The sequence below is a fragment of the Microcebus murinus genome, chromosome 16, assembly GCF_040939455.1.
Source record: "Microcebus murinus isolate Inina chromosome 16, M.murinus_Inina_mat1.0, whole genome shotgun sequence".
NCBI lineage: Eukaryota > Metazoa > Chordata > Mammalia > Primates > Cheirogaleidae > Microcebus > Microcebus murinus.
In genome coordinates this window covers 66,562,406-66,575,053 of record NC_134119.1, presented here as the reverse complement: position 1 = coordinate 66,575,053, position 12,648 = coordinate 66,562,406, and the positions used below count along the sequence as shown (strand labels likewise).

At 47.6% G+C, this 12,648-nt stretch overlaps 1 protein-coding gene across 2 annotated transcripts in view; it reads left to right on the top strand.

Annotated features, from left to right (window-relative positions):
• The first annotated feature begins 103 nt into the window (after window positions 1-103).
• LIG1 (DNA ligase 1) overlaps window positions 104-12,648 on the top strand; it is a 37,317-nt gene continuing 24,772 nt past the window's right edge. Inside the window, exons 1-5 of one of the 2 annotated variants that reach the window (XM_012761059.3) lie at window positions 104-408; window positions 5,897-6,036; window positions 8,555-8,644; window positions 9,512-9,647; window positions 12,428-12,554. In XM_012761059.3, coding sequence (XP_012616513.2) covers window positions 6,020-6,036; window positions 8,555-8,644; window positions 9,512-9,647; window positions 12,428-12,554 — 370 coding nt within the window. In that variant the 5' untranslated portion in view covers window positions 104-408; window positions 5,897-6,019. The remainder of the gene's footprint in view (window positions 409-5,896; window positions 6,037-8,554; window positions 8,645-9,511; window positions 9,648-12,427; window positions 12,555-12,648) is intronic. The other variant, XM_075993201.1, reaches the window with a different exon arrangement.

Sequence of the window (12,648 nt, the reverse complement as noted above, 5' to 3'; positions counted from 1 at the left end):
CGGGATGCCCCGCGCGGCTTCCCGCCTCTCTTCCCGCCGTGCCTTGCGCGCGGCGTCCACCGAGTCTTCCTTTTTCCTCGCCAGTCACTCGTCCGACCCGCAGCCACACCCGCTCCCGCTCATCCGGAGTAAGGGAAGGCTTGGGCCGCTTCCCAGCGTGCTCTGCGGGAGGGCTTACCCCGTTTCACCCTCTTTCCTAGCCGCCTCCCATTCGGGAGACTACAACTCCCAGCGCCCCCCGCGCAGCGACTGCGGCGCGGCGGCGCCCGGGCCTCGCCCCTCGGCTGGGCCCGCCCCCACCCGCCAAAGTCTGCGCGCGAATGCCGTGGCGCGAATTTGGGACTGCAGCGGCGCGCCGAGCGGAGCTAAGGGTGTTGCCGGGGCAGTGGCGCGCGGCACCGGCGCTAGGCAAGTTGGGCCGCATGGCTGGGGGGCTGAGGGCGACCGCGTGCCGAATACCTGGTGCCCATGCTTCGCCTGTCCGGGCGGCTGCGGAGCAGCGGTGTGGGGACGCTGAAGAGGCCCAGTGCGCAGTAGGAAGGGGAGAGCGCGGGCTGAGGACTGCCGGCCGGACAGGGAGAGAGGCCAAGGAGAGAGTAGACGAGGGAAGGAGACGGACACCGCAGACTCTGAGGAAAGGCCTGGAGGGGCGCGGGGGGGGGGCACTTGGAAGGGAGGGAGGGGCCAGGGAGCTCTGAGGGGCGGGGCCAGGTGGGGCTGGATGCGTTGGGTGGGCGGGGCCACCACAAGGGGTGGGGCTAAAGGGAAGGTTAATAGCGGGCGTTTCACCTGTAAGGGGTGGGCCCAGCTGGACCAAGGTGGGGTGAGGGGGAGGTCCAGGTCTAGGTGAAGGCGTCGCGAAGGATCGAAAACCTGGATAGGGAGAAGTCTGGCCTTGTGTGTGTGTGACAGAGGAGCGGAGCGGAGGCGAGGGCAGGCTAGACAGCACACATGGAGCCAAGGCCTGCGAGGAGGTGGGGCGGAGGAGAGGAGAGTTTAGGCAAGGGTCAGGCTTGTTTGCCCGCTGAGTGTGGATCCGGGAGGCACAGGAGCTTGGGGAGAGAAGAGAGAAAGTTGTTGACTTCCTTAGGCGAGAGGGAAGCTTGGAGGCTCAGGGGGAGGGCACTTGGTGCTGAGAAGAGAAGAGACCTTGCATGTGAAAGCCAAGGGGAATCCGGGAGTGGAGGCAGCAGAAAGTGGCACTAAAGACATCACTGCTTGGCCTCCATCCCCATTTCGGCATGTTTGAATCTTAGACTTGCCACTTGCCTATTCGGCAGCCCAAGAAGGAGGCACGAGGGAAAGGCGCTTTAATTTCATTTTGTTTTCGGATATTTGAGCCTGGTAGACCTGCAGATTTCCCCCTCCATTCCCAGAGTTTGTGTTCTAAGTAGTTCTGGGAGCTTGCTGGGTTTGTTTTAAACATGAATCCTAGGTAGTTCTCAACTGGGCTCCTCTGTTTCTGGTATCCATCGTTGACTGGCTGTATAGCCCCGGGCAAGGCACTGTCTCTTATCTCAGCCTCCTCAATTATCTTTGGAAGGATGCTGAGCAGTTTTAAGTCTCAGTGGACAGGAGAGCAGCATATTTAGGGAAAGGTGTGAAATATTTGACAAGGGTGGGGTGTGGCTTGGCTTGAGCCTTCTGGCCTGTCATCCCCAAACTGTTCAAAGACCCCTTTATATCCCTCCTTTTCACCATGGCCTCCAGCTTTTAAAGGTCCTGCTTATGGACCCTGAATTCTTAAAATAATGTTTTTGTTACCCCAAGTTTTAGTAATCAAAGAAAGGTAAGTATATTGGCCAATGCATTCAATACTGGTCATAGTTTCAGGTCCCGTGGATGTATCACTGAACAAAACAGACAAAACCTATACCTTCATGGAACTTACATTTTAGCCCTGCTCTGCTCAGTGCAGTAGCCACTAGCCATGTGTAGCTATTTAAATTTAAATTAGTTGGAAACAAAAAAACTCAGCTCCTTAGTCTCTCTAGCCGTATACTAGGACTGCCATATTGGAGAGCGCAGATGTAGAACGTTTCTATTATCTCAAAGTCCTGTTGGACAGTGCTGCTCTGGGAGGCAAGACAAATTCTCATTTACAGTGCCAAGCTGTGCAGAATGCTGTGATGAGGGGAGGGGCTGTCTTGGCCAGAGTGTCAAGAAAGCCTCCCTGAGGAGGCTGTGTGTGAGGAGAGAGCTCCCTGAAGTTAGTAAGTGTGTAGACGTGGCCCATTCTCTGGGATGGGAGCTGCTTGCTGAGTTTGAGGAGCAGCCTGGCAGCCAGCTTGGCTGCAGTGAAAGGATTGAGGAAATGAAGTTGGTGAGTTGGGAGGAGGGAGAGGGATTCAGACTATCTACAGCCTTGTGAGGACTTAGGAGCTTCTTCTTGGTGTGATGGGATGGTGGTGGCAGGGCCTGAGCTATAGTAGTGGAGTGTTGAGAGGTGGTTGACTCTGGGTTATTGTTTGGAAGTGGAGCCAGTGGAGCTTGGAGTAGATGAGTTTAGGGTGTGAGAGAAAGCAGTGAGTTAACAGGTACTCCAAGGTTTCTGTCACTTGGGAAGGCCGGGCGTGGTGGCTTATGCTTATAATCCCAGCATTTTGGGAGGCTGAGGCAGGAAGACTGCTTGAGGCCAGGAGTTCAAGACCAGCCTGGGCAACATAGCTAGTGGGAGTGTATCATCATAAAGGTCTTTATCTCAACATCTTCATATTAAGAAGGGTAGAGAGGAAGGGGTTAATCTTGCTGCCTCAGGGGTGGCAGAGAAGGAAGAAAGTCCATGTATAAGTGGACCCTCAAAAGTTCAAATCAGTGTTGTTCAAGGGTTGACTGTATATATGTTCTTATTTTCCCCTGTCTTACAGCACTGGTAGAATATCATACACACTGTTCTGCCTCCTTTACTATTTAATATCTTACTGTATCTAGGACTTCTTTTCATATTCGTATATAGTACTCATACAGAGTGCCTGCATTCTGTCGTCTTATTGTTTTTACTTTTTATTTTTTATTTTTTTATTTTTTTTTATTTTATTTATTTATTTGAGACAGAGCCTCACTTTGTTGCTCAGGTTAGAGTGAGTGCCATGGCGTCAGCCTAGCTCACAGCAACCTCCAACTCCTGGGCTCAAGCAATCCTCCTGCCTCAGCCTCCCCAGTAGCTGGGACTACAGGCATGTGCCACCATGCCCGGCTGATTTTTTCTATATATATTAGTTGGCCAATTAATTTCTTTCTATTTATAGTAGAGATGGGGTCTTGCTCTTGCTCAGGCTGGTTTTGAACTCCTGACCTCGAGCTATCCGCCCACCTCGGCCTCCCAGAGTGCTAGGATTACAGGCGTGAGCCACCGCGCCCGGCCTGTTTTTACTTTTTATTTTGAAATAATTATAGATTCATGGAAGTTGTAGAAATAGTTCAAGGTTCTCCCAATGGTGATATCTTAGATCACTCTAGTCCAATATCAAAACCAGGAAATTGGCATCAGTACAAGTCTGTTAACTAGACTACAGACCTTATTTAGTTTTCAGCAGCTTTCACACATGCCCCTCTGTGTATGTGTGTGTGTGTCTGTCTGTCTGTGTCTGTGTACTTTGATCCTTGTGTAGACTTATGAATCACAGTTGGGGTATAGAACTGTTCCCTCTCCACAAAGGAACTCCATGTTCTTCCCCTTTATCCTCAGCCCTTCCCAAACCCTGACAACTATGAATCTGTTCCGTATCTCTAGTTTTGTTATTTGGAGAATGTTGTACAAATGAAATCACATAGTATGTTACCCTTTTTCCACTAAGCAAAATACCGTTGAGAATCACCCAAGTTGTTGCTGTATCAGTGCTTCATTTCCTTTTATCATTGTTTTTCATCCTCATTTGATATTTTTCCTTGTATCATTTATCTATTTATTTCAGTAACACCTTTATTGAGATATAATTCAAATATCACACAATAATTTGCCCATTTAAAGTGTACAATTCAGTGATTTCTTAGTATATTCCAAGTTGTACAGTCATTACCACAGTCAATTTTAGAATATTTTCATCACCCCAAAAAGAAAACCCCAGACCCTTTAGCTCTCATTGATTCAATTTTAACCCTGTACAATATTCCACCATGTTGTTGTACCAGTATTTAGGGAAGCAGTTCCCTATGGGTGGACATTCCACCAGTTTCCAGTCTTTTCTTATTACAAATAGTACTGCAGCGAGTAACTTTGTACTTACCTCACTTGGCCCACATGTGAGTGTCTCCATGGGTGGAGTTCACAGCAGTGGGGTTGCCGTTCTCATAGAGAAGCCAGGTGTCCCTCCAGAGACACTGACCAGCTTGTCCCAAACCCCCTCAACCCAGCAGTAGGGAGAGTTAGAGGCCAACCTGAAACCCTGAGTTCTACAGTAAAGAAGAGCATGGGCTTTGGAGCCAGCTACGCATGGGTTTGAAGCCTCGTTTAGGCCCCATCTGTGTCCCTCTGTCCTCAGTCCCTTCTTCTATGAAGTGGGGATGACCTCACCTCTCTAAGGGCTGGCTTGAGGACTGAGAATGTTTGAGAATGTGATCAGCTTGTCAAACTTCACTTTGGCTTCCTAATAATGCCCATTTCTTCCTCCTTCCCTCATAGCTTAGTCTAGTGGTTATGAGGTAAGCTGGTGGGGGGGGGCAGGCAGATCTGGGGTGGAACTTAATAGAGCTGGGTCAAGTCCCTTTAACCTCTCTGGGCCTCAGTTTCCTTATCTGTAACAGGGTTGTTTTGGAGATTCAATAAAACTGAGAATGTACAGTACCTAGCTGAGTAAGCACTCAAATAATAGTGATCATAGTAGTTGATACTCCCTTCTCTCCTGTCCCCTCGGGATTTTGGTGGCTAAGTCCCTAACCTACCTTCCTTGTGAGCTCTTTGGAGTTTTCTGATTCCAAGATTGAGTCTGAGTTCCTGGTGCCAGGGCTGTGTTGGCTGAGGGTGAGAGAGGAGTGCAGACTCAGGCCTGGGGTGTGGGTCAGAGAGCACTGATTTCAGAAAACTAGAGGGGCCCCCAGAGGCCAAAAAAGATTCCAGTAGTCCACCCAGAGGTCCTGCTAATACTTCTTTGTTTTAATATCTGTATTTATAATAGAGGGAAAGGCTTGATTCCAGTTAGATGTTTGCAAAAATAAAGTTGTAATTTCTTTCCCATCAAATTTCATTCATTTCTTGAATTCTTTTGGACTTCTAGGGGGTGGTAGTTATGTTCTGTAGACCCAGATTAAGAACCCTTCCTTTAGGGTTACTCTGAACTGTAGAAACCCTGGTGACTATTGTTGATTTCATTAAGTAATAGATTCATTTTTTTAAGATACACTTAATTTAAAATTTATATTTTGAAGGTGTAACATATTCAGATGGCTCTGAACACAAAGGGTGCATGGTAAAAGGTCTCCAGTGTCTGTCGCTCCCAAGATGACAGCATCACCAGTTTTTGTTTCCCAGCAGAGATGTTCTTTGCATATGCAAGCAGATACATTTATATTCTGCTCTCCACTATGATCTGTCCTCTGTTTCTATTAACAACATACCTTAGAAATTGTTTCACACCTGATTTATGTAGCCCAGTGGATACAATTTTATGAACTGCCATGTTTTGTGGTCATTTTAGGACATTATATAATCACCTTAAAACAATTTTTCACTAACTTTAACTTTCCTTAAACTGAATAAACCCTTCAGGCCCTCAGTGTGTTCTCCATACTTGATGAAAAGCAGGCTCCATCTGGTAAAGAAGGCATCTTAGGGACTTTTATTCTTTACTAATTAATCTCACTAGCAAATTATTTTGATTAATAAGAACAGGAGTTTCTTCGTGAACAATCATGCTTCTGATTTTGTTTTTCTGTTTCTTTTTTTTCCTTTCTGAAAAAGGGGTTTTATGTGTTTGGATCTCTGTGCAACCAGTATCCACACCAGCTATTTGGATTCCTGTTTCAAGAACAGCTGACAGGAGAAGAGAAGAATTGGACAGGGAGAGAGAATTCTGACGCCAACATGCAGCGAAGTATCATGTAAGGGCCCTGCCATACCCCTCAGTCTTAAATTCCCCAAGTTCTTTGCTTCCTTCTCTAAATCTGTGCCTTCAAAAAAGAAAGAAAAGAAAACTCAAGTTAGACTTCAAGTTGGAATTTCCAGGAGTTGAGTAGTATGGATAATGGAGAGTGGAATATGGAAGACATTAGTGTATTGAACATAACTTTTTAATTGTAAGGGACAGAAACCCTAACCCAATGGTTGTCAATCAGCAGCAAATTTGCTCAGCATCAGGCAATGTCTGGAGACATTTTTTGTTGTCACAACTTAGGAAAAGGGAGGTTTGCCATTGGCATCTAGTGGGTGAAGGCCAGACATGCTGCTAAACATCCTTCAGGGCTCAGGACAGCCCCCCACAACAAAGAATGATTCAGCTTAAAGAATCAGTAGGGTCTAGGCTGAGAAACCTCATGCTAATACCAGCTGGCTTCAGGGAAAAAAAGAAAGGGAATTACTTGGCTTATGTAGTTGAAACCTTCTAGAGTAAATGGCCTCAGACTTGTTTGGATGCAGTTGCCAGAACTTTGTCACTGGGAATCTGTTTCTCTCCATTGTTCAACTCAGCTCGCTTCAGTGTTTTTATGTCTCAAGGGGACTCTCCCTGCGTTATCGATCCCAGTGGAAAGAGAGTGTCTCCCTCCCAGCTGTCTCGATATCTAAAGTCAAGTTTCACTGGCCCAGGTTGGGTCACATATCTCTCCTGAACCAGCCACTGCAGCCACAGGGATGCAGAGCTCTGATTGGCCAGCCTGGGTTGTATGTCCACCCCTGGTTGTGGGTAAAAGGGCAGGCCCACTTTACTCTTGTGTATTGAGAGAAATCAGGGTAAAAGGCACCCCAGGAGGAAAATTGGGGGCTGTTACCAGAGCAAGAGAATCAGGAAATGGATGGTAGACAGACCTAGACCTGGACATTCACCACAGAAACTTGGGAAATGGCGGCTTATGCCAATCCTGCATTACATTTTTCTCATAGCATGAGAAATCTGGGGATGGTCTATCTAGGGCTGATAACACCTTAGATTGCTTTCTGTCTGCTTCCTTTGCTTTATTTTCCTTTTCTGTTTTTTTACAGATTAAGTAAACTTTTATTTTGGAATAATTTTTTTTTTTTTAAATGAAACAGAGTCTCACTCTGTTGCCCGGGCTAGAATGCCATGGCGTCATCCTAGCTCACAGCAGCCTCAAACTCCTGGGCTCAAGCGACCCTCCTGCCTCAAGCCTCCCAAGTAGCTGAGACTACAGGCACGCGCCACCATGCCTGGCTCATTTTTTCTATATATTTTTAGCTGTGCAGCTAATTTCTTTCTATTTTTAGTAGAGACGGGGTCTCACTCTTGCTCAGGCTGGTCTTGAACTCCTGAGCAAAGGATCCACCTGCCTCGGCCTCCCAGAGTGCTAGGATTATAGGAGTGAATTACCGCACCTGGCCTGGAATAATTTTTGATATACAGAAAAGCTGTAAAGATGATACAGAGTTCCTGTATACCCCTCACCCAGTTTCCATTGTTGACATCATACATTATTATGGTCCCATTTCTAGCAACTAAGGAACCAGCATCAGTATGGTACCATTAATTAAACTCTACGCTTTATTATTCAGATTTGACCAATTTTTTGGTTTTTTTTTTTTTTTTTTATTAATGTCCTTTTCTCTTCCATGATCAAATTCAGGGCACCATGTTGCATTTAGTTGTCACATCTCAGTCTCCTCTGGGTGACATTTTCTCAGACTTCCCTTGTTTTTTATGATCTTGTCAGTCTTGAGGAATACTGACCAGGTACCCCATGGACTATCCCGTGATTTCAGTGTGAGCAGTATTGTCATAATTAGGCTAGGGTCATGGGCTTTTGGAAACACACCACCGAAAGATACTGCTTCGTGTCAGGGGTGCGTCACATCCCTGTGACTTCACATCCCTGTGACGTCACGCACAGCTGACCTTCATCACTTGGTTAGGGGAGTGTTAGGCAGGCCTCTTCACCGTGAAGTTCCTGTTTTTCCCGCTTAGTACTTTCTCCTTTGGAATCAAGCTCCTCAGTCTAGGTGACTTCAAGTAAATTGGAAGGTACTTTGCTTTATTTATATTTTTTCAGAGCACTTTGCACCCCCCGAAATTTTATATTTAGTTATTTGCTTAATATTTGCCTCCTCCCCATGAGGGGTTAGCTTCTTGAGGTCAGGGACTTTAGGTCTGGGTCACTGCCAAATCCCTCAGGCCCAAGAAAGACCCTGGTACATAATAAGTGCTCAGTTAATATTTGTTGGATGAAAATTGGGGTGAGTTGTATCTCTCAGATGAGTCAGGACAGAAAAATAAGTAGAGCGTTGCCTCCTCTGTCTGAGCCTCAGTTTCCTTGTCAGTCAGAGGGATTGTTTGAAATCCTCTTACATGATGGGATGGGAAAGGGTGTTGGAAGCTGTAGGGTGCAGCATGGGTAGACAGGGTATTGGTGTTGTTATCATTCCCTTTTTTCCCCTCTTATGCTCCTCTAGGTCATTTTTCCACCCCAAGAAAGAGGGTAAAGCGAAGAAGCCTGAGAAGGAGGCATCCAACAGCAGCAGAGAGACGGAGCCCCCTCCAAAGTATGCAGTGGGGCCGGGACGTGGGGAATTTTTTCCTTTACCAGTCAGAATCCTCTTGGTTGCAAGTGTTAAAAACTTCATTCAAAATGTCTCGAGCCCCAAAAGAAATTGTGTGATAGGCTGTGTCTTTGTCCCTCGCCAGACTGGGAGGTCCTCAGAGCCAATGTCAGGAAAGTAATTGAGCTGCTCTAACAGTAAACAAAGTCACAGTGACTTAGTTAAAATAAAAATTGCCGTTTTCTCACTTGTAAGACTCTGAGTTGTTCAGGCCATTTAGAGCAGGTAGGCGACTCTGTACCACTAGGTTGTCCCAGATCCAGAGTCCCTTGTCTTCATTGCCAAAGTGAGTCTGAGGTCCAGGGCTAAGAGGACATGGACACTAGTAGTCAGGAGCAAGTGGCATGTGTCCATCGTGCCACTTACACACTATTGCTCAGAACTCATCATGTGGCCGTGCATAGCTGCAGGGGAGGCTGGCAAGCATAGTCCATAGCTGGGTGACTGTGTACCTTGCCAAAACTCAGGAGCTTTTATTATAAAAAGAAAGAAAGTCTCCAGATGAATGTCAGAGGCCAGTCTCTGCCCTAGGCAGGGACTCCATTTGCTCCTCAGCATCACCCGTCGCAGGGTGGGCATTCAGGGGGCCTCTGGAGATGTGATGGAGTGGTAGGCGGATGAATGGCTGGACGATAGAGTATTTCCAGCCAAGGAAATGGCTAGTATGCCAAGGAGGCACCTAGAAAATGTTCATTGAATGCATTGGAAGGAAAGGAAGGGAAGGAAACGTAGTGAAGAAGCCGAGTATTTGGGGCAGTGCCCCACTCTGTCTGCTGTGTACCCGCCCACCCCACCTTTCCCACTGTCCAGGACGGCGCTGAAGGAGTGGAATGGAGTGGTGCCCGATAACGACTCCCCAGTGAAGAGGCCGGGGAGGAAGGCAGCCCGGGTCTTGGGCAGCGAAGGGGAGGAGGATGACGAAGCCCTGACTCCCCCCAAAGGAAAGGTAGGTCCTCATTAGTCTGCCCACTTTTACCAGAAGAAACTATAATTCCCATTAGCCTTTGGAACTGAGTGCAGTGGCTGCTCAGGAGAATTACGGAGACGTTTCCCAGGAGGTGGATGAGTTTAGTGGCTGTGCCTGGGGGACGGGGGACCTGGTCCTAACTCTGTCCCTGCCCTGCCTGGAACCTTGAGCAGTCTCTCTGACTTCCCTATGCCTCGGTTGCATCGCCTATAACACGCAGCTCCTGATAACACTTTCCTCGTGGGGTGGCTGAGAGAATGAAATGAGTCAATTCACATACAGATCTGAGAATAATGCCTGATTTGAAATAAGAGCTCAGAAGTATATGCAGTCTCTCCTGTGGCCAGAGGGCTTTTCATCCTCTCCAAATATGCTGGATCGCTTCCTTCCCCTGTTTAAAGGTCATTTAATGCTTGTTCATTGCTCTGTGGGTAACATCCAAAGTGCAGCACTTCACAGTCTGTCACTGGTGAGGTTGTGTCACTCCCTGCAGGAAGCTCTGATTGATGTGACCATCATAGGCCAAGCCACTCTTTGCACAGACACACAGGCCCCTCACGATCTACCTGTCTCCCCCTGCCCGACTATCTTCGACCTCATTGACACGTCTTCCTCTGCTCACTCCATCTATCCCACTTCTCATGCTCGCTAGGTGGGCTCCACCTCTGGGTCACCTGCTCTTTTCCCTGCCTAAAACTCCCTTTCCAAGATACACATGTGGCTCAATCTCTCACTTTCTTTCAGGCTTTGCTCAAATATCACCTTCCTGGTGAAACTTTCCTGACTACCTGTACTAGTTTCCCATTTTGCTGCTGTAACAATTTACCACAAACGTAATAGCTTAAAACAATGTAAGTTTATTAGCTTATAGTTCTGGGAGTCAGGAGTCTGAAATGGGTGTCACAGGACCAAAATCAAGGAGTCAGCAGGGCCGCATTCCTTTCTGGCGGCTCCAGAGGAGAATCGATTCCCTTCCCTTTTCCAGCTTCTAGAGGCCAGCTTTTCTCCATTTTCAAAGCTAACAGCATTGCCTCCTTCTGTGCCTTTCTTTGGTGCTCGCATCTCAATCTGACTGTCTTCTCCTGCCTTCCTCTTCCACTTTTAAGGACCCTGTGACTACCTTGGGCCCACCTGGATAACCCAGGCTGATCACCCTATCTTGAGGTCAGCTGATTAACAGCCTTGATTGTCATTTGCTAATTCCAAGGATTAGGACATGGATACCTTTAGGAGCTTGAACTTTGCCTTGGGACTGCTAGGAAGCTATGGGAGGGTTTTGAGTAAACAAGAGCTAGAGGTAGCTTGGTCCTGGGCAGTGTTTGAAATATCCCTGTGAGACTTGTATTCATCAAGGTCTCGATGGACAGAAACCACACCAGTGATTCAAACAGAGGGAATTCAGTGTAAAGAATTGTCAACTAAGCATGCACTTGTTAACTAGGTAACTGAAGGGATAAAAAGAGAACTTGAGGCATCATGGAGGCGGCAACTGCAGGATGCTGCTACCACCCCCGTGGCTGTGTTGCTGAAACTCAGACTCTGTGGCAGGAATACTGGCAGGTGGCTCCTGGGGTCTCTGAGCTTGGAGAAGGTGCCCTGAGGGCCTGGACTCGGATCTTTGAGCAAGGGGGCCCTGGGAATGAGGTGCTGGTATCTGATGGGGCATCACATAGCAGGCCCTGGAAGCGTTGGAAAAATTATTAGTTCAATCCAGCAGCTGCCCCAGGAAAGCCTGTGGTGCCTTCAGTCATGCGGTCCCCTCTTGTGCCCCCACGTCTGCACTGTCTGACACAGCTGGCGGCCAGAGCAAGAAAGAGGTTTGTGGAGTCCTGGTCCTGTCATCACAAGGGAGGTTGTAGAGCAATGGGCTTGGAGCTGAGAAGTAGTCACTTAATAACCTGGAACAGGGCCAGTCATTAAGTCAGTAGTTGAAACCAGGACACTGTAACAGTGGCTTAGGCAAGAAATTTTTTTTCCTTTCTAATGAGCGCACAGAATCCGGGATCCATGTGGTAGTCTCAGAGTCAGAGGCCCAGGCCTCTTCTGTGCTGTTGGTTGTCATCCCTAGTTGCCCTTGTCCAAGTGAATATCCATATTCAGCTAGCAGGAAGAAAAGGGCACTGAACTGTAACTGGATATTATTTGAACCAAGAAACATCTACATCATTCCTCCTTACATCCCATTGTGTAGAACTGATGCTTATTACCACTGGCTGCAAGGGAGGCTGGGAAATGTAGTCTTTAGGCCAATGACCATACCTAGCTGCAAGGGAGGCTGGGAAATGTAGACCTTAGGCCAATGACCATACCTAGCTGCAAGGGAGGCTGGGAAATGTAGTCTTTAGGCCAATGACCATACCTAGCTGCAAGGGAGGCTGGGAAATGTAGACCTTAGGCCAATGACCATACCTAGCTGCAAGGGGGGCTGGGAAATGTAGTCTTTAGGCCATTGACTATACCTAGCTGCAAGGGAGGCTGGGAAGTATAGTCTTTACTTGAGACATCATATGCTTAGCCAACCATCAAAGATTCTGTTACTTTAGAAAGCAGAATTGTTATTGGAGTCTATGATGGGATAATCTGGGACCATTATACTATACTGGAGGGTGGAGTGATTGCCCAGGTGAGAGAAGACAAGGCCTGAGTTGAGGCTGGAATCATGGGGCCAGAAAGGAGGGTAGGCATAGAGAGAAGTTTGGGAAATGTAGTCCTTCCTTTCCCCACCTCACTCTAGAATTGCTCTTTGTTTTTTCTTCCAGAAACCTGGCCCAGAGTGCCTAAAAGTCTCCCCTCCTAGTCCTGCCACATCTCCTGAGAACAGGTCTTCCCTCTCTGACACCTCTCCCATGGGCATCTCCCCACTGGGGATCCTGAAGCGCCGCACAGGTAAGTAAGGACACATGAGCTCCTGCCCTTTCAGCTGCCTGTCTTTCTCCCCACTTCGATTTCTGGTCCAGGTGGACATCCTTACAACAGCTCT